Below are 27,279 nucleotides of genomic sequence, written 5' to 3' on the forward strand. Positions count from 1 at the left end.
AAGTTGTCTTTACATTTCCTCTCAAAGATACAACATTTCTGCTGCATAAAATAGAAAAATATTTTGTCGTAACTTGTTAAAAATCAATGAAATATCAACTTTAGAACAATTTCAAGAAACTCATCGTATAGGCCTCAGATTAATATAAATACGTTCCAATTTTTAACGTTCTATGTTGATAAATATAGAAGTTATGAATTTTTAAAAAAGTTTTTTGGCTTTACTGTAAAGTTGGGTTTTTCGAGATACGCCACTTTCGCTTTCACCCGTCGATATTGTATTTTTATATTTTTTTAATAATAAGGATTAAGGAAGAAAAATTATCTACAATAATGGAAATGATAAATTTCTAAGCCTATCCACTATGTAGATAAAAAGAAGCCTCTAGCATCTGCCAGGAATCACATTTGCATAAAACCGAAGTCTTTGTTTTCTATCTGGGCTCATATTTTTTATTAGATTTTTAGAGAAATATATTTTAAAGTAATCTTAAGAATGTATGGAGTAGATTAAGGTTGGATTGCCTTACAAAAATTTGCCGCAAGTAAGTTTACACCTGTACTAATTACAGGTTATTAGTTTTAATGTAAGTACTTAAAATATTTACATTACTTGCAACAATTTTTTTTAATTTTTACATCATTTGAAAGAAAATGATGTGATATTGGTTGCCAGCTTTTAGTCAGCCGCAACGTTAGGGTTGCCGGGTGTAAACAGGAACTGTTAATTAATTGCTCACCGATTTTTTTAAATTTTGATAGAAAATTAAAATGAATCTCGTACTATATAGATAAAAAAATAACGACAACAGCATTGTGATAACGTCTACCTTTATATTATAAAGCATTCAACTGTGATGAACACGACTCTTAACTGGTACCCTACATCTAAGCTCGACACCCCCTAAATAGAGATCTTATCTTGAAAGGCGCTCTGACGCGTTCTTAGCCTGTGTTTTTTAGAATACAAACATTTTTATAATTTTTTAACCTCAACAAAGAAAGATGAAGCCCTTTGTGTTTTAGGTATTGTAACACGAAGGCAGAAGATATTTAATATGGATGAACTTAGATATTATGTTAATTATGTATATACTTGGAGAGCCATGCTTCGGCACGAATGGGCCGGCTCAACCGGAGAAATACCACGTTCTCACAGAAAACCAGCGTGAAACAGTGCTGTTTCACGCTGGTTTTCTGTGTTGCGCTGTGTTTCGCCGAGTGAGTGAGTTTAACGGAGGCCCAATCCCCTATTCCCTTCCCTTCCCATCCCTACCCTCCCCTATTACCCTTTTCCCTCTAAAAGGCCGGCAACGCACCTGCAGCTCTTCTGATGCTGCGAGTGTCCATGGGCGACGGAAGTTGCTTTCCATCAGGTGACCCGTTTGCTCGTTTGCCCCCTTATTTCATTAAAAAAAAATGTTAATGCCTGTAATAAAAATGATTGGTGTATGCACAAACTATTAAATTAAATATTTTTCTGCTGTAAGTAAACTGTAAGAAAAGTTTGATCTAATTATTATAGGAACCGAAAAATGGTTTATAAAAACCTTTATTTGAAAAAAAAAATGTAAGTATTTTATGTATACCCAGATATATTAGGCAGATGTTGAAGTAGGTTGATTACAAGGTTTGTTGAAATTATAGGGGAAAAAATTACTAATTGTCCTTATCTTATAAAATGTTAGTTATCTGGTTCATCCACTTACGTCTTCAATTAATTTACTTATTTTAAAGGTATAGAGATGAAAGGTACATATTATTTACATGTTTAGAAGACAATTTCAGCTCTCAAAACCTTCGTCACATTTAATGAAAATACGAAATTAATCACAATGAAGTTAATCGCTACCGCAACCCTTGAATTCTAGTGACGAAACATTCCAAATTGCGGGAAAATGGATGCCACAATCGGAGCAGGCAATTCCACAAAACAGCAGTCGAGACCCTTCTCGACAAAAGGCAATATTTCAAGAAACGTCTAATGGCTGAGGTCGGTGAACTCATGTTGAAAATGATATAATCTGGTCCCTTGTGTTTACGTATAGTGTGAAGTCCATCGATCATCAGATGAATGCAGGATTTGACTGATCTACGTCCCACGGACTGATGTTCTTTTAATAGGAAAAAGACAGGACCTTAATGTATAAAATAAGACAGTATCCTAATATTTACGATTATCACGTTATTATTGGCCTCGAGGAAATATAATTATTGCATATTTTATAACAACAAAGTTGTAAAACTAAGAGAGCGTTTTTAGGGTTACATATACTCAAGGGGTAAGAACTGGAAAAACTTTTAAGGGCATAGTAGACAAAATCTGAAACTCAAGGATATAACCACAGAATAGATAATAGTTGATATAACGCGAAAGCTGAAAGTTGTTGCCAATTCAGTTTTGATATAACGAAAATTGCATCCTTTCTCGTTTAGTCTTTACAAATAGTAAAGATTTGCAATAACCTTACTTAAATTATATAACAATAAGTTATCATCCGTAGGTACCTTAACCACGGCAACGCGACGTTACGAGTTTGAAATGGGATGGAGAGTGTGGAACACTACATTATAAAGCCCGCAAATGAAATGAAATCAGACGTCATCCAACCTAACCTAATTTAGTTCTCTACACAATATGGCAATTATTCAATTTGTGATGTAACTGAACCTGACATTCAAACAAGTTGCCACTGCAATTACTGACGTGAAGCACGTAATGCGCGTGCGCAGATTCTAACAAGGCAACGCAACGGTTGTGACGAAACCAGCAAGGTGAATCCTCCAGTTTCGTATAAAAGGTACATACGTTGACAACGATCACATATCGCATCCACCGATAAACACAACAACAATGTTCGGAAAGGTAAGCGAAAGTCGAAGCTTGTTCTAAAAGCTTGATTATTTATTTACATACCACGTATGGTAGTTTGAACAGTTAGAAACCTTCCTTTGTAGTAAGATGTTTAAAATTCGAGTAGCATTAACAAAGCTTTTGCTTGTTTCCATCATTTGATTCAATTTGAAAATATTGCTGCCTTTAAGTGCTACGAGTATTATGTTTTAGACAGTACATGAAAATTAACTTGAAGTTTCAGATGTCGAACTATTGGTATAAAACTGTAAATACTCGTCTTTTAGCTCATTTTAAAATAACAATTTATTTTCAGATCGTATTCCTCGCTACCATCGCTGTGGCTGTAGCCAAGCCCGCGCCGAGCGTGGTTGCTGCGCCTCTGGTTGCGGCAGCACCAGTGGTTGCACCGGCCCCATTCGTCACCGCTTCAAGCTCACAATACGTGGCAAGGAACTACAACGGCCTCGTCGCGTCTGCACCCCTTGTGGCCCCCGCTCCTCTCGTCGCGGCCCCTTACACTGTCGCTGCCCCTCTCGCTGCTCCTGTCGCTGCCGCCAGGTTGGTCGCCCCCGCGCCCTACTACGCCCCCTACTCGCCGTACTACGCGTCCGCACCACTTGTAGCATATTAAACTAATTATACAAATTGACTGATGTTCCAATAAATTTTATACATATTATGCTTATTTGTATATTTAATTAAATCCTTTTTGTTTATTTAAAAATAAACATTAAATAAAAATAAGTATTTAAGTATTACTGAGTAATATAATAGTGTCCATATTGGTTGTAAAAAAATATACATAACTTAATGTATCTACAAATAATTTTATAGTCATTCGCAAGCTATAATAATTATTACCTTATTTAATAGTTACGATTGTCAATATACCATAAATTGGTTAACTTTATAGCTTCTAATAATAGATATACTAATCTAGTAGCTGGGACTTGCTTTGTGATATTAATATGTTAGTATTATTAAACTGTTATATCTAGATAGTATATATTTGAGTACGCTACTGTTCTGGTTTAGGTGACAAACCAGTGAAACAAGAACAATACAGATTTATAACAACAAGTTAAGCTCAAATATCTAATATTAAGGTCGGTAAGAGGAATGTTTTGCTGGAATCCGTAGATTGCAATGCAATGTAATAAAATTCCTAAGTTACAACTTTACTTATAGTAAGTACGCGAGCTCTAGAACAAAATTTTTTTGATTACTATCAAGCTAATTTTTTGTGAGTAGCATCATTTTGATCGAGAGAGACGAACAACATTTTTATTTGTGAAAAATCTTGAAAGTGGTAGCTAACAGAAATAGAAAGAATTTCATACTTTGACTCGATGGTCCTAAAATATGGATTGTTTTATTTGTAGGACAATGTTACTCTTAAATTGTAATTTAATTTGTATATTGATAGATGTCATATAGTTAATTATATGACATCTATCAATATACAAAAAATCTGCTTGTTAGGGTTCCGTTTCAGGGTTCTGTAGTCAGCCAAGTTTTGTTGATTACAGAACCCTATAACGGAACCCTAACGAGCTGATTTTTTGTATATTGATAGATTAAGGCCCGATTCGACCAAACTTGAAGTTACACGAGTATAACTATCATGAGAATAATTTTACTCCTTTAATTTACTCTAGGGTATTATCGTTTGCATTTTACCAAGTTACTCAAAGAGTATGAAATAAAATGTCAATTATAGTTCACAATCAGAATCAGAATCAGAAATCATTTATTTGCAGAAATAAGGTACAATATGATGACACCGACCGTGACAGTTGAACCCTGTTGTGCAACTATTCTCAGTTTCATATTTACTCCACCAAAATAGTCCGTGTAAATATTTACTCTCGTGTAATTACCTCATTCTTGGATTAGAAGTTCGAAAAACGCAAAACCACTTACTCTTAGATTAGGAGACAGTTATACTCGAGTAAAATTTTACTCCAGTTTGGTCGAATCCGTATATCCTTATAGTCATATAATTTAAGAGTAACATTGTCCTACAAATAAAACAGTCCATATTTTAGGACCATCAATTCAAGGTATAAAATATTTTCTATGAATCTATTAGCTACTTACTACTTTCGAGATTTTTCGGAGATAAAAATGTTGTTCGTCTTATCAAAATGAAGCTACTCACAAAAAAATTAGCTTGATAGTAATCCACAACACCGAGACATACTTACCACCTTAAAATTTCGTAATCAGAACACACTTTTTGGGTAAGTCGGGTCTACCCTGTACAAACAGAAAAATATAAACCCTTATTCGCAAAAGACAATACGGCTGGAATCTTAAGCTTTAACCTACATTCGTACTCCCTCATTATGTATTCCGTCTGCACCATCATTCGGAACATCTCGATATTTTAAAGGTGGCATCTGCGTGATTTATGTAACTCAATTCGTATTGTTTTACGCACCAAAACGACCCATCTACAAAAAGGTGACCGCACATTTAAGAATTCGTTGTATAAAATGATATGAAATCTCGCACTTTCGTCCGCACCGCATTCGCCGCATTTCGTGTACTATGCGGTGCATTTGACGCGTACGGTGCTGACAAAATAATATGCGATCAGCTTTAAATGAATCAATTTTATTTTGCATTTCGTCATTGAAGTTCTAACATCACGTAAGTCACTTTTTGCCTATCTGAACATTTGATGCAATTCGCTAGAAAATCGGAAGACGCATCTTTTTACCAATCAGGAACACATCATATCGGCCACCAAAAACTCATAAAATAGTTAATAGTAAATCCATATTATAGTAGGTATGATATCTATACAAAATTCAATTCCTTTTTTCTCTCCTGAAAAGTTGCGAACTTCAACGACGATTTGTACATTTTGTATGATCAGAGAAATTGAAATCTGCGTCGAATGCGACACAGCATTTCACTGCGAAAAAAAAGAAAAAAAAAAGCTTGATAACCAAATAACATCGTCCCGCCGTCTGCCTACAAATCAAAATTCAAATATTTCTGATAGTGCCTCAACAAAAACTTATTTTTTGACTTAAAATCTTCTTGTACCTGATATTTTTCATTGAGATCTTTAAGTTAGTTTCAGAAATCCTGATTTTTATTCAAAATGTAATGTTTAGTTTTCGGCTAATTTAGAACAAACACACTTAAATAATCGTAGTTTTGCCTAACATGCTTCGTGCGGCAACTCCGGTGCAGGAGCCATCACTAAACAATACTGCTTATTGGTTGACTAATGGCGTCATAATCACCTATAAACACACTTAACTGTTACATAAGCTACCTTCGATGGTCAAGTGTGGCGCATTTAGTAGTCGGGTACCATTTGGTGTCCAACCGCATGTCCTGCCGAAGGAAAGTGAAATTGTGACCAATATAGACGTAATGCTTGCAACAGTGCGGTATATAACGCATCGTGATCCATACATTAATATACTACCGCGCACCCTTTCGACTTAACAAGCCGTCCTTCCTCAAGCCATGTCTTCACTTAGATTAGTAAGTAGACTTAATTAAAAAATCCCATTTTTTTTAACTACAGTTTTCACAATCTAGCCTTTCAGAATATTCATTTGAAATTCACTTGAAATTGATATTAACTTTATTTATTGTTTTGTTACAGATTATTTCCACATTCGCCCTCATAGCAACGTGCAGAGCCAGCGGCATAGGACACTTAGTGCCAGCCGTGCGTTCGGTGCCTATAGTCAGATATGCTCCGTTCTACAACATTCCTAATGGCATCAGATCAATACATGCAGTAGCACCGCCATTATTACCAGCCCCTGCGCCGTTGCTGCCAGCTCCTGCGCCATTACTGCCAGCTCCTGCTCCGTTCCTGCCACCTCCTGCACCGTTCCTGCCAGCTCCTGGGCCGTTCCCGCCAGCTCCTGCGCCATTTTTACCTGCTCCAGCACCATTTCTGCCAGCTCCCGCACCTCTTTTGCCAGCGCCAGCTCCCGTTTGGCCTGGTGGGGTAGTAGCACGCGCACCTGTGTTTGCCGCTCCAGTACCAGCCTTACCCAGGTTCATACCGTCTATCCCAGCTCTTCCCAGAATAGTTCCATCAATCCCGGCGTTACCCGCAGCACCAGTTTTTGCCAGAACAGCCCTTCATGCTCCCTTCTCACCAATCATCAGACCTGTCTTCTCCGCGCACACTCAAGTCTTGCCACCAGCTCCTATCCCCGTGGCTAGAGCGGCACCCTACCCTTTCCCTGCCCCGGCGTTTCCAGCACCAGCGTGGAAATAATTTTAGTCTAATTTATAGATGTAATCAAAGTGAAGATGTAAATATTTGTTATGTGTGTTAGTATTGTTATTGTTAATTTTTATACTAGTCCTTTGTAATAAAAAAAAAATCAAAGATTATCTCACGTTTTTTGTTTTAACCCAAGTGATTTAGGTTTGTGTGTGGATTTTATAGCCGCATTGAAACAAATGACGTAATGAAAATATAATTTGCTAGATCCTCCATATTTTGATTAATATAAGTGGGCTGAATCCTACGCTTTTCAATGTAAGTATCAAAGTAACATAATTTACATAACATTAATCTAAAAATAATTTATCAAAACAATGTATAACGATAAAAATATAACATCCTTTAGAGTTTAAAGAGTTACCGCCGTACTCAGAGACATTTGATTATGTTTAACCTTCAATTATTTAATGACGAGTTTGACAGATAATGTATGGGGCTTATGTCAAAATTTTGAATTAATTACATTTAAAAGTAATTAATGGTCCACTCTGAGTGCGGCAGTTAGACAACATAACAATAATTTTATTAATTATGTGTTTGCAATAGAAACATCACATTTTCTTAATGAGATAAAACATAACATTATATTTCTAGCAATAGCAGTTTTGCCTACAAATTAGTAATTACTTATTGATCTGATTAGTTATTTTTATGTAACTAATTTATATTTTGATATATCTATAGCCTAATTTTATTACAGAGGCAAAGACTCAAAACCTCTTATTGAATGTCAAAATTCTTATATTATTATGAATTTTTGTGGCTGGCCATCAAGCTTGGGCTTGGGGAGTGTATTTTTTTTATTAATTCTAATATAGTAAATAGTCCCTAATTCTGATATTTATCCATGTATGAATATTAAGCCTTAGTTAAGATTAATTAAGATTACAACCTTAATTAATCTTAACTAAGGCTTAAGGTAAGGTTAAGATTAATCTTGAAGATAAAAGATTTTGATTAAATTAATAACCTTATCTCTTAGTGTCACAATAATTTAGATCACAGTTTTTAGGAAGTGTCCAATGTACATAATAATATTATTATACACCCATTAAGCCTATAATCCTCCTCTCGTTTTCTCGTTAATAAAGAGATATTTATTATATTTTGTTTATTTGTGCATTGAATATACTCGAGCCAGAATAAAATGGGATTTGTAATTTGTCATTTTTAAGGGAAAAATGTAACATTCCCACCGAGACTTTTTAAAATTTACTAATTTTTATTTTTCGAGAACAAGTTTCGCATCTTGTTCTCGAAACATTTTTATTTTTTAATCACCAATGATAATTTTAAACATACAATAATAAACAGTGTTATTTATAAAATTTTATTATGTTAATGGCAAACTATAACAACATATAAGTCTTTTACGTAGGAAGGTCAACTACAGTTTTACTTAAAATCTACCGTACGAACGCAGGGGCGACACCGAAAGGTGAGCGCACTAGGGGCGCACTAGCGGCATAGGGGTAGGGCGCCGCGTATGCAGCAGGGGCGAACGGAGCGGGGTATCCGAAATTTGCGGCGTAAGGAGCAGGTCCTGCGAAGTATGGTGATGCGAAGGGGGCGGCGTATCTCGCTGCGATGGGACCAGCTACGGGTAGAGGCGCGGCCAAAGGCGCTGGTACTGGTCCAGCTATAGGCGCAGCCAGGGGTGCAGCGACTGGGGCAGCTACAGGTGCAGCCAAAGGAGCAGCGACCGCTGGAGCAGCCAAGAACTGAGCAGCCCTGCTGTATAGGTTGACTTGTGAAGCGTACGGTGGAATGTTCTGTGGCACAGCATGAGCGTAGCCAATTTGAGCTTGGGCTACCAACGGGGCTGCTACCCCGCTACATTCGACACCAATGGTGAAAGCTGCTGCGATAAGCACGATCTAGAAAAAAATATTGTATAAATAAATAGTTTAGGTTGTTTGATTATTTAAGCTGACTTTTCTATAAAAGTAAGAACTCACAGATTTGAAGGAAACCATTTTGCTTGATTGGTAGGGAAGACCTTCCTTAATGAGAAGACGAGGTGTTGTGTGGCTATTAAGAAAGTGTTTAGCTTTTTATACCTTGTTTATTGTGATTCAAAATACGTACGGAAATGAACAAATGACGAATTGCGGTCAGTCAATTGGGATTCGCGGGGCCTCGCATCAGAATTGGATCGAATTCGATTCTCAATTGAGAAACTTTTTGAACGGTGAAATTTTTATGCCTTTTGAAATTTCAATCGCGTAAATCTAGTTCAAATTGAATGCTAAGGTAAACCTTAATATTGTAATTAGCACGTGTTAGGTTAATACTTATACTTTTCTATTAATATTAGACATCATTTTGTTCTGGAATATTGGGTCTAATAATGTTTTTTCTATTCTATTTTATTCTACTCTTATTCTAAGTAGAGCCGAAAGCAAAATTTTCTTGTTAACATTACAATTCGTTTTAGTAAAATCTTTGACATCAACATGCAATATGTCTATTGTCTTTACAATGTTTATCTAAAAAGTTCATAACAGCACCCAATCAAATATTATTATAATGCCACTTTACGACATAGAGAGAGATAGACTGTAGTCCTAAAAATTCAATTAAAATCCTACTTTATGACGTAGACTATAGTCTATGTCATAAAGTGGCATTTTAATTGAATTTTTGTCGATCGTGGGTAAAGATCGGAACGGCACCTTCAGTTTATCTTCGCTGTTTGTCTATACTTTCGTATTTCTACTGTAGCCGTGCTACGGGTGCAGATATGATTACTATCTTTAACAGCTGGATAATAGATAATATTATATTGATTGCCTGTATGTTCATGAAATTTAAACCGACAGGATGTCACTTAACTATTATATAACCAACAGTGAAATTGATGTGCACAGAGTCCAAATTAGAATGCGTCGACCGTGCGCGGGTCAAAAACTGTGTTGCCAACAACGTCCTAAGTATTCCTACAACGTACCGTTGCTTCACGCCGTTCTTGCAAAGTATATATTGTGATACTATCTATACGATGGCACAGTAGGATTGTCCATCCTGAACAGCAGTCACTAAGCCAAGCAAAATGATCGCCAAATTCTTTGTAAGTATCTTCAATAAGTTTAAAAAAAAAAGTTTTTGATTCGAGCTCAATGGATCCTACAAGGATCTTTTACCACTTAGATGGCTTTGTAAAGGGGGTGTGACTTGTGAGTGTCTCAAATTATGCAACCACTGTCTATAAAGTGTCACTACAAGATATTCGTTCCAAAAATTACCGCGTGCTAAAAGGTCCTTGTCGATCTCATTTTAATAATGCCAAGAATGCCTATATTTACATTCCAAGAAACGACATAATACGGGTCCTGTAATCAGTCTGTGCGTCTGTCGGACAGACGCGATTGTCAAGGCCGCAGACGTTGACGAAAGACTGCACGTTCCAGGAGGCACTGCATCAGGCCAAAAACAGAGACATGTGGACCCTATCCCGGAAAGCAAATATTGGTGGTCACGTCCCTCAGCCATGAGGGTACGACTAAGGAGAAGAATCAGTCTGTGCAATAGAATGTTACAGAATGTTCCTAAGTTAAACTTGTTTTCAGATAACGACTATACATTGAAACTGTCTGTGAATTAGATTGTTCCGAAATATTCTAATTTTAAACTTGATTTTCAGATCCTCGCCATCGCCGTGGCTACCGCCAGCGCTGGGGTGTTGCCGCTGGCGGCCGCCCCGGCTGCGCTGGTAGCGGCCCCCTCGTATGCCGTCGCACCCTACGCCAGCTCCTACTCCGCGCACGCTGTCAACCACGCTGTGGCCGCCCCCGTGGTCACTCAAGCCTTCGCTGCCGCCCCCTATGTTGCCGCTCCTGCCCCCTACGTAGCCTCAGCACCGTACGTCGCCGCCCCCGCCCCATACTACTTTTAAGATTTGGTGATTATTACTTAGTGACTTGCTCGAAGCTGTGTTATAAACGAACCTAGAATTAAATTTTATAAAATTGACTGTTTTTTTTTCTATTGTACTAACACTGTTTATTGTGCTTGATTTTAACCCCTTGGATTTAACATTAATATAGTACTCATTAATAAGCTTTTCAAATTATCAGAAATCAAACGTTTTAAAAGTCTTTTGACAGATTATGACAAAATATTATAATACAAACTTATATAACGTACTATAATATATTATTCATAAGCACAGGGGTAAAAATACGAATCTTACAAAATTGAACTCTGAAACCTTCAATACCAATAGGAATTCTTTAGACAATATAAATCACATAGCAATGGAAGGTCGTACACAAGTTATTAAATATTGTCGGAGCGGCGACCCAGATATTTGAGCTGTTTGACGGTATCACACACGTGATAACAACTCAGCTGAGCCTTTAGCCAAGACGCTCCTTATTGCTTCTTTATAGAATCACCGATCAAAATGTATGGAATTGACATAAGCGTTCGATAATAGGAAGTTGATGTTCGACTCGTGTTATGTCAATTCCATACATTTTAAACGGCGATTTTATAAAGAAGCAATAAAGAAAACGGATTGGCTGAAGGGCCTGGTGTCATTGAAATACCCTGATCTAAACTGGAACATGCTCATATGACTTATAAAACACCTAGTTTTACACGGATTCGTCCGCTTTGAAATTGTCTTTATAATTTTTTTCTACTTTTCATAGCTTGGAGAATGGAGATTGGAGATGCAACTAAAAAGACAGTAGTGTGTATCTCTTACCTACACGTGGCATTAATTATTATACTCGCACGAGTTTGCAAGTAAAATAAAATAGTAAAAGAGTTTAAAAAATAACTTTCCTCATGTGCTTAAAAAGATGTAACTGAAAAGGCTACAATTTAAAAACTCCTAGTCTAAGGTACTGTAAAAATGTATCCGTCCTTTTGTCCATATTATTATTATGTACGAGCAAGAAACTATTAATTAAGCTGTCCCTTATACGAAAACTCTATTTATTATTGCACGCATACGTAATGGCGCGTGTATATATAATTGAATTTAATTTCAGATTACTTATTATCCACATAGACACCGTAAATATGCAATATCAATGCAATATGCAGTGTAATAGACATAGCTATCGAAGGGTCCAGAAACTAGAAAATAATATATAATAAATACTATCAGAGAAGTTGATTTGCCATGCTTCGGCACGAATGGGCCTGCTCGACCGGAGAAATACCACGTTCTCACAGAAAACCAGCGTGAAACAGCGCTTGCGCTGTGTTTCGCCGAGTGAGTGAGTTTACCAGAGGCCCAATCCCCTACCCTATTCCCTTCCCTACCCTCCCCTATTCCCTTCCCTTCCCATCCCTACCCTCCCCTATTACCCTATTCCCTCTTAAAAGGACGGCAACGCACCTGCAGCTCTTCTGATGCTGCGAGTGTCCATGGGCAACGGAAGTTGCTTGCCATCAGGTGACCCGTTTGCTCGTTTGTCCCTTATTTCATTTTAAAAAATCATAGGCAGATGGTAGACCTACGTAATTTAGTAGCGTTAAGTATGTCAAACCCAGTCAACAGATTTCGACCAAAATTAAATTGACATTAAGCAAACAAATGAAATAGGTCCGCCATCTTCGAGGATGGCACAAAAAACTTCTTTTATGGTTTTTCAAATTTGGTGTCAAAATTTTATCTATTTGTTGGCGTTAACCAAAAGTGTTGTTAAATAGATAAACTCGTGTCAAAAAGTCTCAGAATCCGAGTGAAGTAGTAACCTTTTTTTTACTCAGATAATATTTGTCTGTCATTTCCAAAATAGTTTCTCGTTTTAATGTGTAACTATACTCCCCTCGGGCTAACTTGCCGCTAGCGGTCATTGACTCCCTGTCAAAAACTTGTCAATTTCCATATAAAACCACGATTTACAATATCTGACACTTCATTGTCAATCGCGGTTTATATGGAAAATTACAAGTTTTGACAGGGAGTCAATGACCGCTAGCGACAAGTTAGCCCGAGTGTAGTATAGATAAAGATATTGGTTTGACAAGCATCCACACAAAATGTAACTGCCTACCGTTTAATACAATTTTACAAAATAAATAATCGACAGAATATGTATAAATTATATCCATAAAATTGCTAATAACTTTACGTCGTCGTATATCGTTTTTGTGGACAGAACGAGTGTTACAAAGTTGTATACCGAAAGCCAGCGGGGCTAAAATATGGACATAAATAATTAAAAATAGTTCAATAAGCAACTTGCATTAAATGTGTACTGTCGAGAGGTAAAGTTATACCCTAACTGATAAAAATATTTTATAGCGAATTTCTATACAAAGTCTGCTTGTCTTTGTCACGTGGATTGGAAAGACACATGAGAGACATAAACAGAAGACTTTAAAATATGTCTTTACTAGCTGACCCGGCAAATGTTGTTTTGCCACATAAATTATTTCTAGTATCAATATAAAAAGTAGATAAAAAACTTGAGAAGTGTCAAGGGACACCCGGATGGAGGAAACAAACACCTGCATCTTAACCCGGCGTCAATGACGTGAAAATAATTACATGGACTATGACGTCGGGTCATTTTGACCCGAACTTTGTTGATGATTTTTTAATGAAACTAAGTAAGCCACTACAATTTGTTTATTATTTATTTAAAAAGAGGACTTTAATTATGCATAAAATAAAAAAAAAAGCTCTGTGTTATATTATAAATATTTTTCTTATTAGCTTTCTTTACGGCAGATGCAAAATCAACCTTGAAAACTTAACCTGTACGTTAATTTTATATTTTCGCAAAATTTTTCTTACCTATGAAGGGAAAAATTTATTGATGAAATTAAAGAGAGGTTGTAATAACTTACTTACATGAAAATAAAAAGGAATCAGTCTTCTACTTCCTCATTTAGAATTATAGAACTACTACAGTTATCACAATATGTAATCATGCCATGGTATATAAAAATTGGACATGCTGTGCATATGTGAAGTGTATTTTTATCTTTTTTAGATGAACAGACTTCATATCATTTGTAAGTTTCAGGATTTTTTTCACTTTTACCTAGATACGTGTTCCTCAAGTTCAATGCCCAAAGCAGCCTGAAACTCATCATTGTCAAATTCTAGCTCTTCTAATACTCGTAACACTTAAATCCTTTCTGGACTGTTGGTTAATGACATTCTTCTTCAAAACGTTAAAAATAAGGCAAAACAATATTTTAATACTAATACGAGTTAGTCACGAAAATACTACACCAACTATGACGTCGGGTCATATTGACCCGTTTTTACTCGGTACGCGTGTATCGTGCTTCACACGAGGCGTAGCTCTAGCCGTAACAGCAAGGCGGGTGTAAGGGGGTTGTATCTCTAGCTATGCAAGGATAAAATATGACGAAGTAAACACGCCTCGGGTCAATATGACCTAACCTAACCTAACCTAACCTAATTATTTTAGGTAGAAGTTAACCCGGCGTCATTGTCGCAAAGTTGGGCAAAGAAAAGGATTTTTTAAAATAATTTATCTATCAATGAAAAAGCTACAAAATCAATGATATACGGCGCAATATAAACTTTAGATACAAGTTTTACCATGCGCCGTCAATTCATAGTACTAACTTTTAATTGAATTGAATTTATACACAAAACCTTACAATCTATATTTAAATAGAAATATGACGAAAACACAAAATAAAAACAGATATTAAGTAAGCTGCAACATGAAATAGGGCAAAATGTTTTTTCATCTGCCATGGGAGACATTTTTAGGGTTCCGTACCCAAAGGGTAAAAATGCGACCCTATTACTGAGATTTCGATGTCTGTCCGCCTATCTGTCTCCTGGCTGTTATATCTGTGGTCTATATCTGTTGCCACTAAAATAACAAATTATACTAAAAAGTAAAAACAAAATAATTAAATATTTAAGAAGCACGTCTATCGTACGGAAAGTACTAAGAAAACAATTTTTTTTGCTATTTTTTTTCTCGGTATCAGTAATGGCCACAGGTAGACCTGAAATGTTCATAAATTCTTAGTTGTATTTATACTTTACTAAAATATAATAATAAAATTTAAATACAACGAGCTTTTGCCCGCGGCTTCGCTCGCGTTAAGAAGTATTATTATATACAAATTTTCATCCCATATTTTAACCCCTTGGAGGTAGAATTGATCAAAACCCTTTCTTAGGGGATGCCTACGTCATATCATCTACCTGCATGCCAAATTTCAGCCCGATCCATCCAGTGGTTTGGGCTGTACGTTGATAGATCACCATGTCAGTCAGTCACCTTTGAGTTTTATATATGTATATATATATATATAGATAAATAGGTAATTAAGGGGTAGGGGCTACGCCTTAATTTACCCTACAAAAAATACATTTTTTGCCAAGTTTCGCTCTATACGAGTTAGTATGGAACCTTCGTGCGCGAGTCCGATTCGCATTCGCAAATTTAATTTTCCCATTTTCCTGGAGCGATCCAGGACAAATCTGTAGGTGTCGTAATAAATAGAATCTCTCTTATCTAATTGTGTATAAAAAAAGGTCGGTGTTGTCTCATATCTGGCTTACAAAATCTCCCCAATTTGATGATAAAGATTTCTAGACTTGTGGGTAGTAAGCGTCCCTAATTTCTTTTGTACGCAAATTACGCGATATTTTGCCTCATTTTAGCAGAAAGTATTATGATGTATTTATCTAATAACTTATTTACATGAAACAATAAGTGCTATTAATTAACATTTGGCACTATGTGCGTTAAATCCTTCCTATAATATTATAATAAAGGCGAAAGTTTGGATGTATGTACTATGTACGGATGTTTGTTACTCTTTCACGCAAAAACTACTGGATGGATTTTAATGAAACTTTACATTTTCGAGTTCGAGTTCGAATTTCGATGAAACTTTACATCGAGCTTTCTAAAAATGACATTTTCTAAAAATGATTCCTAGCTAGATCGATTTATCGCCCCCGCCCCCTATATACTAAATTTCATGAAAATCGTTGGAGCCGATTCCGGGATTCCAATTATTATATTATATGGAATGCAGAATAGTGCCATAATAATTAGCATAATATTATCCACTAAATGACCCATGACATTAATAATATCGATTCATAATGATAAATGGTGAAGAAAATGTAATTTATCATTCTGTATAGTGCAAAACGAACAGATTCATTTGAAACCAATTATTGTTTATTACCATGAATATTATGTAATTACTAATTAGTTTCAAAGGGCAGAAATAGCTGGGATTGGCTGAAATGTTGATTTTTATGCAGGTAAAGTGGCGATGCCATGAAATGCATTTTAAATAAGTGTATGTAGCAAATTTTAGTTTTGAACGGCTTATATTCGCCGCACGTTGCATTAATCATTAATGTCATGATAGTGTACCCTTAAATTAAAAAATCACAATATTTTTAAAAACGTGTCTCTGGCTGATTACAGTTGAAAATGTTTCTTTAACAAATTATTTGTTTTTATACATACTGGACATTATTGAATACAGTGCATACTCAAACGAATTAGATTTACTTATCTCAAGTCCGTGTCCTAAAAACAGTCCATGTATCACTCAAACACCTGGTTATGTTCAATTAATGTTCGTATTAGTGATTGTACACAACTGTACCTACATGGCCCTAGGCTGTTCTGATGACCTAGGACTGGAGGTAGGGTTAGACGGATTTGGTCGGGCTATGTGTCGAAGTACTATAAAAGCTGGCAGTGCCTAGTACTTGGCACATTCAGTCCTAATTCCTTCTTGCCTCACCGAGACCCACCCTATCTCTCCAATATGTACAAGCTGGTAAGATTTTTTTATATTTAAAAATAAAGTAAAAAATATGATTTAAAATTAAAAATATAATTTTTTTATTACAACAAAAAGGATGGTTCTAAAAGCGATGAAAAGGAGTTTTTCTAATCAATTTTACATCATTTGCATTTAGGATCAAATTCATTGTTATAATTTGCATTCGCAAAATATATATTTTCTAGATCTAACCTAAAAATAGTTTATATTTCTCTAGAATATATTTCATAATTATTTTAAATACTATTCTTGAAACTATAGTGACTTCTACCAAAATAAATATATCTTTTTTATTTCTGGAACAATGACAAATAACTTTAAATATAATTCTTCCGTTACAATCACGTGACTATCACGTGATATCACAAGGTGTATTTCGGGGCAGTGTTAACGTGAGGCCATCGACCCCGAAAGATGTCAGCAACTCAGCAATCACGTGCAAAGCCCTACCAAATCTAAATCATTTCCGATAACTATACAAGGGCCACTACACATCAAACTCTAAATTTGCAGATTTTTCTTCATGAGAAGAATTATTTGATCATAATTTAAACATGTGTTTATGTTTTTTTTTTATGAAATGAAAATTGAAGTTAACATAAAACATTTCGAAAAGGTTTTCATTAAAGCCCGTCACAGACTTAGCTATAATATATATTAATATATTTATAGCTCGGCATATTAATATATATTTTCTATACTAATTTCGCGTGACCACACACTCAGCTATAATATATGTTTCTGTGGCATGTGGATTTAGTATAGAAAATATGTCTAGCTATAAATATATTAATATATATTATAGCTTAAGTCTGTGACGGGCTTTAATTCGTTTTTCAATAAAAGTCACAAACACGGACGATGTGTGAAAAACAACGATTCCAGTAATTTGAAGCCTTTGGCGTTGTGTTAGAAAATCAAGGAAAATCTTAAGAGGATATACCAGGGGCGAGAGAAATTGAAAATAGGTATTTGAAAATGTATTGCTGTCTCACCAATCTCAAGTCTCCCACCGCAGAGCGCGATAAAGACAACACGACAAAAGTTCTAATAAATAAATAAATAAGAACAGAAAATCTTCGATTCGTTGTCCGCTGATTTTCCAAAACTTAACCGATTTAAATACTTTTTTCATTAACAATTAAAGCAAGGCTTGAGCTGTGTTCCTATGTTTTTTTTTTTTGTATATTTTGGCCAGTTTAGTTTTCTGGGTGTTTAAACACAGAGGAAAATCTTGCCATTTTTTTTGGGTTTTTGGACGTTCTTATCTTTTTTAATAATAAAATTATGTTACTAACATGCTAATAGTGGCCATAGATATTCAGGAAAAAAAAATCATAACTCTATCGGCATTATCCAGGGAGGAAACAGAGGACAGCGTTTGTATGAAAAAACGGCGGTGGCCTCCTCTTAACTCTATTTTGCATTAGTTTAATTTATTTGCATTTTGTTTGATTGATTTACATTTTAAAACGAGCCGTCCCGAGGGACGTCGTCCCATCTATATCTATGAAGTTTTAATAATTGTTAAAAGCGGTGAAGTTACATCATCAGAACCATTCTTGGAGGTGAAATATTCTTAAAATTTCTATAATTTTAAATAATTTTTCGGGTATTTTTTTCTTGCCGTATAAACCATCTTTGGACTGCAACGAACATTAAAAAAATCGGCCAATTGCGAGTTTGACTCGCGCACGAAGGGTTACGTACCATCATAGAACAAAAATAGGCTAAAATTGTGTTTTTTGTATGGGAGCTCCCCTTTGTTATTTATTTTATTTTAATTTTATTATTAATTATAAAAGTATAAGCAGTTACAATTGAATGTTTTGTGAACATTTCAAGTGCCTAGCTGTTGCCATTATTGGTATTTAGCAAAACAAGCCAAAAAACAGCTTTGTTGTATGACGTATCCTCAAAAATTAATTTTATAAATTCAGATTTTTGTATTTGTTGTTATAGCGGCAACAGAAATACACAATGTGTAAACAATTTCAGATGTCTAGCTATAGCCGTTCTTGAGATACAGCCTGGAGACAGACAGACAGAAGGACAGACATCGAAGTCTTAGTAATAGGGTCCCGTTTTTACCCTTTGGGCGTACCCAAAGGGTACAAACGGGACTTTTTTAACCTTTACTACTAAACGGACTAAAATAAGCCGTAGCTTATTTTTACTCTACAACGGCTAGTCCGACTCGCTCTTGGCTGATTATTGATTATAATAATGATATAATTTTTGGCATGCAATTATGGTATGACGATTGAACAAGTTTCAGAAAAAAATGAACGTAAAACCAATGGATTGAAACGATCTATCGGGTGTGGCCCTAAGATAGATTCAGCGGTTCTCATTTGACTAAAATGTCCGGTTACTGATTTAACCTATATATAGCTTCGGGCCCTAGACAATAACCTCTTGCATAACATTGTTTTGGTATAATCCAAATATACAGTTCGATGCTCGATAGGTGATTGACCTGTTGTTTATCTTTATTTTGTCACCACTTCGTAAAATTTTGATTTAGATGGTACTAGATGACGTCCGCAACTCCGTTGTGCCAAAATTCGTTTATCGTGCGGGAACCGTACATTTTTGCGGGATAAAAAGTACACTATGACCTTTACCTGGACTCATGAAAATACAAAATAAAGCTGATAGAAGTTTTTAGGGTTCCGTACCGAAAAGGTAAAACGGGACCCTATAACTAAAACTTCTATGTCTGTCTGTCCGTCTGTCTGTCCATCTGTCTGTCTCCTGGCTTTATCTCAAGAACGGTGATAGCTAGAAAGTTGAAATTTTCACAGATTACAGCTCCCATACAAAAAACACAACTTTTGGCCTATTTTTGCTCTATGACGGTACCTACGGAACACTTCGCGCGCGAGCCCGACTCCCACTTGGCCGATTATTTATGAATATCCTTTGTTTTACACAAAATATTTTGCGCTAGTACAATATTTGTATTATTTATTATACATACTAATACTATTCATACATACTTTTTATAACGCAAAAATGTACAGTCCCCCGCGATAAACGAATATTGGCGCAACAGAGTTTCGGACAACGTCTAGTAGATAATATATCCTTCCTTTTATAGCCACTAGCTTATTACAATAATAATAATCAGTCTAGTAATTTCAGACCTTGTGAAAATCATTCAGATCTTTCTTCTTTATCTAGTTACTGTAGAATCTAAAACTGAACCCTTTGCAAACAAAATAATATAATCAAAGCTTTCTCCTTTACCTCGTTAACGTATTCACTTTAATACAGGGTGTAATAAAATAAAGTGATAATATTTTAAGGTGTGTATGAGTATAGTTTTCGTAACCGTAGTAGAGTTTTTTTTTACTTTTGAATAGGCAAATCCATTCATAACTCAGCATTGCTTCTTTCACAGTGAAGTGTGAACTCTGTATAAGAGACACATACACATCCTAAAGTGATCACTTTTTTGTTATAACCAGTATATTATTATAAAAATATTATGTTATTATCTTCAAGTGAAAGTACAGTGTTTGATCCAATTCCAGAGAGTGAACTTGACATTAAGGGATGGGCAACGGCCGCTCGAGGTCGGCCATGTTTTCCGCCATCATCGCATTAAGGCCAAGCCCACACTACTCATTACTCGGATTAATTACTCGATACTTGGATTAATTACATTACTTTGTGTTTGTTTATAACACTATTTTTTTAATAGTGAAGAAATTAGTGGCAAAAGGTAGCTCAAAAGTTTCTCTTCATCTGCACCTAATGCAGTTAAAACTTTAATAGATAAATGTAGTCTAGGATGAGGTTACGTTTTATTTAAGGATGTATATAACATTTATAAATTCAAAGATTCTGACCTAAATTCGACATAGGTATATAGTAGAATATAACACCCTGCATCGATTAATACCAAAAAAATCAATAGGTACCTTACCGACAAGTTACGTGAAATAATTCATTTTAAAATTTCCATTTATCATACGTAATGTTTGCCGGAAGTGGTTCAATTTTTGAGAATTCGTCAGAATTGGTAACTTTGTATCATAGATAAACATCTAAAAAACTGCTTATCAATTTCTTTGTACGATTTGCGACTTTTTAAGCCCAAAAAAAAGTGGGTTCACCGGTAATTCTAGGGAAATATTTCAAATTGAAAGGGCATTGGGTAACTTTGTATGGACCTGTGGCGTCATTTTTTTTTCCAGCGGCCAGGGATAAAATCATAGCTATTTTGTAGCACTATATTAGAGAAACATATATTAGTAAAAAAAATTGTTCTAAGTAATATCGGAGCTGAGCTACGATTATTTTAGTATATTTATTTTTGCACCTTATGTTCACAATATCAATAGTAATTAACGTTACTTTATGGAGCTATCCTCAATAAACAGGTTTAGAAAGGGTATTATAATCTGTTGGATATATATTTCTCACTAACTATTTCCCACGACTTCGTCCGCGTCAAATATGAAAAATTTTTCATACATATTTTTACACTGGGTTTAACTCTCGTCCGGCTAAAATATAGCCAGACTTGAGACTATATTTCATTAGACAGTGGTTTTCAAAAGGCCGGATGCAATATTAGGCAATTATAATTATTGTTCTTGTGTATTAATGTGTTGTGGGTAAAATGACTCTAGGGTGTTGTTCCCATAATATATAAGTAATGTTAATTATTTCCACTATTTAGCGAATTTTGCAGTATGTAAAGTAGTATGATGCCCGAACCGGTGGTAGGCACCGTAGTATCGACGTTCGGTAAAGTTTTTGTAAAAAAATTACTCCGAATAAAAATATTTTTGATTATGATTTTTTTGATTTTGCACTATTTGACATCTTAATTTTTAAAATGTTTGTAAACAGAAAACAAAATACTAATAATACTATTTACCTTGATGTCTAAGTAATTTGATAGGAGTCTTATTGACCTTGGCAGTAAAGAATTATTATGTATTATAATACAATACCCAATACTTGGTCATTACAAATAATTATAATAAGTTCTCTCCCTCTTATTCAATTCAATTATTTACACAGCAAATAACTATACAGCGCCTGCATGTTTTTTCACGCATAATGAAAAAGTCACATGAGAAATAAAAACAGCGAAAGCTGAATAGTATTAACTATTCAACTGCACTGCACAAGTATCTCATCTATAAAAGGGATAACATAAGTATTTAAATAACTACGTATTTATTATAAACAAAAATTTAACCATAAAATATTATCCCAGTAATTTTTATTTCAGATACTTTTAAATAAAATATGCGCATCGCCTTAAAGTAGCAAATAAATTAATTATCCATTTACGAGGAATAATGTAGTGGTGATTGTCCCGCTCTTCGACAAGTTTCTTTCGTATATTAAATTACTTCTTGTACTTAATCAAGTATCATTGTGTTCCATGCCACATTAATAATGCCATTACGAGACCGAAACCTTTTGAAGACTGCCTCATAAGTCAGTAATTGTAACGACTTCAACATGTTTCCTTTATGCAGTAGTGGCAATCATGGCTCGTTTTTATCCTTATTTATATCGATCCTTATTATGTACTTATGTATAAATATGCGGATGTCCGTTTGTCTATCACCTTAGTATTTCACGCCCACTACAAAGTACACAAATCAAAGTCACTTTTTGTATCGACAGTCAAATAACGAAATTATATTACTTTTATATTGTCTAAATAAAAGAGGAATTTATTATTATTATTTGCAAAACATATTATATATTATGTGCTATCGAATCGCTAAAGTTTTAAAAAAAGGGACTTTGAATACTTTGTATCATTTCTCGAAGCTTTTCACGGTAGTTCCAGTATTCCTACTGTTTTCCAATTAATATAAGTACGTTAAAAAAAATGAAAATTACATTCCAAAAACAAACGCCTAAAATATGTATATAAAACGATAATAATATGTTAGGCTTTAATATAAAATTCTTAATTAAGGCCATCCCCTGAGCATACGACCTTGTCCATATATTTGCCGCGTTCCTATTTTTTTACTTATCTTCTGTTCAAAATTGATCTTTAACATAAAATTGTTAATGAAATTGTCGATCTATTGGCGTGTGTTTCAAATAACCGTAATTCATATTATACTGTATATTATTGCTGTTTTTTTATTATCATTTTGTAGCTTTCAAATTATGAGTTAATATGGCTCTAAAAACGGTAAATTACGACATATCCGTAGAAGGAGCGTCTTAACTAAGTGTCTTATAATTTTAAAATCTATATTTTCATAGCATTCTAGAACACGTTACACGCGTCTACATCGTGGCTAGTAACCGACAATATCGCTAGAAAGGAAACAGAGCCATATCGCTTCGAGTACTAGTTTGGCAACATTGTTCAGAACACTCCCTCTCGTTAAATATTAATACTTTACATTAAAAATAATTGCCAGATATAATATATTTGCCGGCAAAAAGTGTAATTGTCGCAATATCAATAAATTAAATTTGTTAGAAATTCGGAAACTAAGGAGATTCGTAGCGAATTTACTAAGATTCTAAAAAACTTGAATTTTACAAATATCACACGGCTTGTTACTTTTTTTTTAAATCTTATTTTTTTTTACATATTGTATTATGTTTTTTAAAAAAATGTTTTGGTGCTTTGACTATCATAGTCTCGCTACTCTTTATGTCTTTTTTAGGGTTCCGTACCCAAAGGGTAAAAACGGGACCCTATTACTGAGACCTCGATGTCTGTCCGTTTGTCTGTCTCCAAACTGTAACTCAAGAACGGTGATAGCGAGAGAGTTGCAATTTTCATAGATTATGTATATCTGTTGCCGCTATAACAACAAATACTAAAAACAAAATAAAATTAATATTTAAGGGGGGCTCGGCGGGCTCCATACAACAAACGTGATTTTTTTGGCCTTTCTTGCTCTATATTAATAATACCAACAAGTAAATACTTGAATTTTTCTCAAAGTCCTTAGTTATGTTTACTTTAATATTTAATAATAATATTAAAATAAAATATAAAAATAAAATTGAGGAGGGCTCCCATACAAAAAACACAATTTTGGCCTAATTTTGGTCTATAATGGTACGGAACCCTTCGTGCGCAAGTCCGACTCGCACTTGGCCGATTATTTTAACACTAAAGTCCTTCTATCCAAGGAAATTATCTTCGTACGAAACTACTTATTTAGAATAGCTAAACTACTATAATACTACTAGTACTAGAAGTAGCTCCGAAATGAGAAAGAATAGAAATTATGACAGAGAAGACTTTGTCTATTCTTTTGTAGAATAAGGCTCCTTTTTATGGTATTCCAAGCGAAGCAAAAATCTGTAGTTAACCCGTCGATCGTGGGAAAACGGTGAACCGGTAAACGAGAAACAATAGATATTCTATTGTGTCTCGTTCACCGGTGAGCGTATGGGCTTGAATAATTAATAGTCATCATCAACCATTTCAGGTCGTATTCGCCGCCCTTCTGGCTGTAGCCGCCGCCGCCCCCGGGCTCGTCGGTGGTGTCTGGGGAGGCGCAGCCCCCTGGGGAGGTGCTGCCCCCTGGGGAGGTGCTGCCCCCTGGGGAGCCCCTGTGCTGGGCGCCCCCATCGTTAGAGCCGCCCCTGTCGTCAGCCACGCCGTACCTGTCGCCACCTCCTACGCCAACCAAGTCAGGGTGAGTTGAAATGGGCATTAGTTGATACTTATAGACACATCCCCTTACTGGTAAAAGATGTAAGTACTCAATAATTACCTCTACGCAGGCTTTATAGCTATGCAATGTTGGATATCAGCTATTTGATACGTCAGAAAAGACGTGATTAGCAAACAAGAACAAAACATTATGTAACTACAACGTCGATCTTTTTATTATTAGTTAGGGTAGTCCTTTAAAAGTTTTATGATTTTATTCGTGCAAATAATGTCCCATCCTTATTGCTCGCTGTGAGAACTAGAGAATGAATAACTAAAGTTTAATTGAAAATGTAGAAACGAGTTAAAGTTATGAAATCTTTAAACCACGCTTATCCCACTAAAGGTTTTCTAGGATAGATACCTAACCTACGAATAATAAAAACTAAGGAATCATAATTCCCATACTATTACCACCTATTACCGTTTTAAATTTGGTTCCTTTTGATCTGTCATGTAACGTCAGCCTAGTACCGCTCAAGGTCACCTAAATATTGCAAATGTATTGAAATGTGTACCGTACCTAAGGTACACTTTTTTGACAAGTATTGTGGAGCATGTTTTTTGACGGAGTTATTTTTCCTTAGTTTTTATTACTCGTAGTACCTAACGATGAAAATACCATTTTACTGTTTGATGGGAATTGAACCAAATCGAAAGCTGCATTAAACTTAGATAAAGTAAAGGTTTCAGGAAAATATATAAATTTTTTTTCATCAGATCGCTACCCCAGCTGTGGCTGTAGCCCACGCCCCCGTTGCCGTCGCCCACGCCCCAGTCCTCGCCGGCCTGGGCCACGGATGGTAAGCGACAGGCTATGCCAGGCCAACGGTCACCGGCCATAGGCCACAGGCCGCAACACCAGGCCAAGTCGTCAGGAACGCAACAGTCAAGCACCATGCTTCGGTTAGAATGTTAAAAACGGTTTGTTAAAATTTTGAGTTTGGATAAATAAATTATGTAATAGATTTTATCTTTTTCATCTACTCCCATGGAAACCCAATCATATTTAATATTAATTTATGTAATTTAAATTATGAACTGATGCTGTATCTTTCATGTCATATTTCATGTCATGACTCATCAGTCATCAGTAACCTAATTTCATTAATCGGTTCAGCAGTTTAAGGTAGTTATATCTATTGTGGTTTAAGCTTGTTGAGATTGAGATAAAATAAAATGAACAGATACACTTTTGCATATTTATAATATTACTAGCTATTTGACCGAGCTTTGCTCGGTATTCGATAAAACTCGAATAAAATGACATTTTATAAAAATGATTCCTAGCTAGATCGATTTATTTTGACAAGAATTGCTCATTTAAAGATATAAGATTATGGATCAGTATGTATAATGTATATTGTATGACCACGCAGAACTTTTTACTAAGTAGGCCGATGTTGATAAATCCTTTTTGTAGAGTCAGGTCGTACCTGGCTCCGAATTTAAAACAGCTAGATGGTTGTTTTTTAGTAATTTTATACCTGTGGAGTACAAAGTTACAAACCACATATCACCGGGCAAACCCAGTTCCATATAAGTGGGAGAGTTTCCGCATACCGCCTGTACGTAGCCTAATAGCTGATACATATAATATGTGTAGAGCTGATGAAACCGATATTATAAAATATTAATTTAAATAATTCACAAGTATCCTTCGTATCTCCATCACCGAAATGATTTTATTGTAACTGTCAAAATAGTTTTAATCTTTAACAAAATATTAAATACAATCTGCATTCCATAATTTCGACTAAGATATTAGAAATCAAAAAAGTTTATTCTATGTTAATATTAAATGTTAAAATATGTCAATGTTTTTAATAACCAGTAGCATTCGCTAATTTTATAAAATGCAAGGAGATATAATAGTGAAAGATTAATGAGAGTACCTAATCCCGCATATTGTTTTATGCACAGCGTTGTAACATCTCTTCAAATATACTTTAGCGACAGTACACAGGCAGAATAAAAGTGTTCTGAAGGCCAGCTCGTAGGAACCTTAACATTTGGTCGTCTCACAATAATCGTAAAATCTGCTCGATATATTCCCTGTACTCAACATCTGTATGGTACCGTAAAATTTAAGTACCTTGTGTACAACCATAATTTGTTGGCTGTTGCATTCAATCTTTATGGAATACCCTGATGAAGCATCCAATTAATTTTGCTTTATAACAATGGATATTATGTTATTTAAAAGATATTTCGTATTCCTTGTATATTTTAAATTCAAAACTTAATAGGTATGTTCCTTGGGAAAAAGCTAATATTTTAGTCTGGTTATGTTTTTATTAGCCTTATTGTTTCTTAAATACTTGCTTACTATCAAAACTCCGAGAATTTTTATTTTATCATATTTCTAAAGTAAAAAGTATCCTATTTTCTATCTTTCTACTCAAAGTGCCTATAAACCAAATTTCAGCAAAATCGGTTCAGCGGTTTGAGCGTGAAGATGTAGGTAATAGATAGACACGCTTTCGCATTTATAATATTAAGGGCCTGTTTTACCACTTCCTGATAAGTGCCGTATAGGCTATTCACCAGTTAACTTGACAGATCAAGTATGGAGAATCTGTCAAAAAAGTTGTGAATAGCCTATTCGGCACTTTATCAGAAAGTGGTGAAACAGGCCCTAAGTATGGAAGTGGATTAGTATGGATATCAACCAGGGTGGTTGGTGTACGAATGGTGT

At 35.2% G+C, this 27,279-nt stretch overlaps 3 protein-coding genes across 3 annotated transcripts; 2 read left to right on the forward strand and 1 right to left on the reverse strand.

Moving 5' to 3' along the window:
- Positions 1-2,729: 2,729 nt before the first annotated feature.
- On the forward strand, positions 2,730-11,061 carry LOC121739537 (calphotin-like). Its single transcript, XM_042132054.1, has 4 exons — positions 2,730-2,865; positions 3,170-3,475; positions 6,488-6,751; positions 10,773-11,061. Exons 1-4 carry the CDS (start codon positions 2,854-2,856, stop codon positions 11,022-11,024), a joined length of 834 nt encoding a protein of 277 aa, XP_041987988.1. The 5' UTR covers positions 2,730-2,853; the 3' UTR covers positions 11,025-11,061.
- LOC121738980 (cuticle protein 38-like) lies at positions 8,536-9,105 on the reverse strand. The gene is made up of 2 exons (XM_042131278.1): positions 9,088-9,105; positions 8,536-9,006 (listed from the first exon to the last, which is right to left on the reverse strand). Exons 1-2 carry the CDS (start codon positions 9,103-9,105, stop codon positions 8,536-8,538), a joined length of 489 nt encoding a protein of 162 aa, XP_041987212.1.
- A 5,783-nt stretch (positions 11,062-16,844) lies between the features above and the next one.
- Positions 16,845-25,538, forward strand: LOC121739034 (neuropeptide-like 3). The gene is made up of 3 exons (XM_042131349.1): positions 16,845-16,900; positions 24,355-24,564; positions 25,302-25,538. The coding sequence occupies exons 1-3, from the start codon at positions 16,889-16,891 to the stop codon at positions 25,386-25,388; spliced, it is 309 nt and encodes a 102-aa protein (XP_041987283.1). The 5' UTR covers positions 16,845-16,888; the 3' UTR covers positions 25,389-25,538.
- Positions 25,539-27,279: the final 1,741 nt, after the last annotated feature.

Source organism: Aricia agestis, chromosome Z (assembly GCF_905147365.1).
Source record: "Aricia agestis chromosome Z, ilAriAges1.1, whole genome shotgun sequence".
NCBI classification, from domain to species: Eukaryota; Metazoa; Arthropoda; class Insecta; order Lepidoptera; family Lycaenidae; genus Aricia; species Aricia agestis.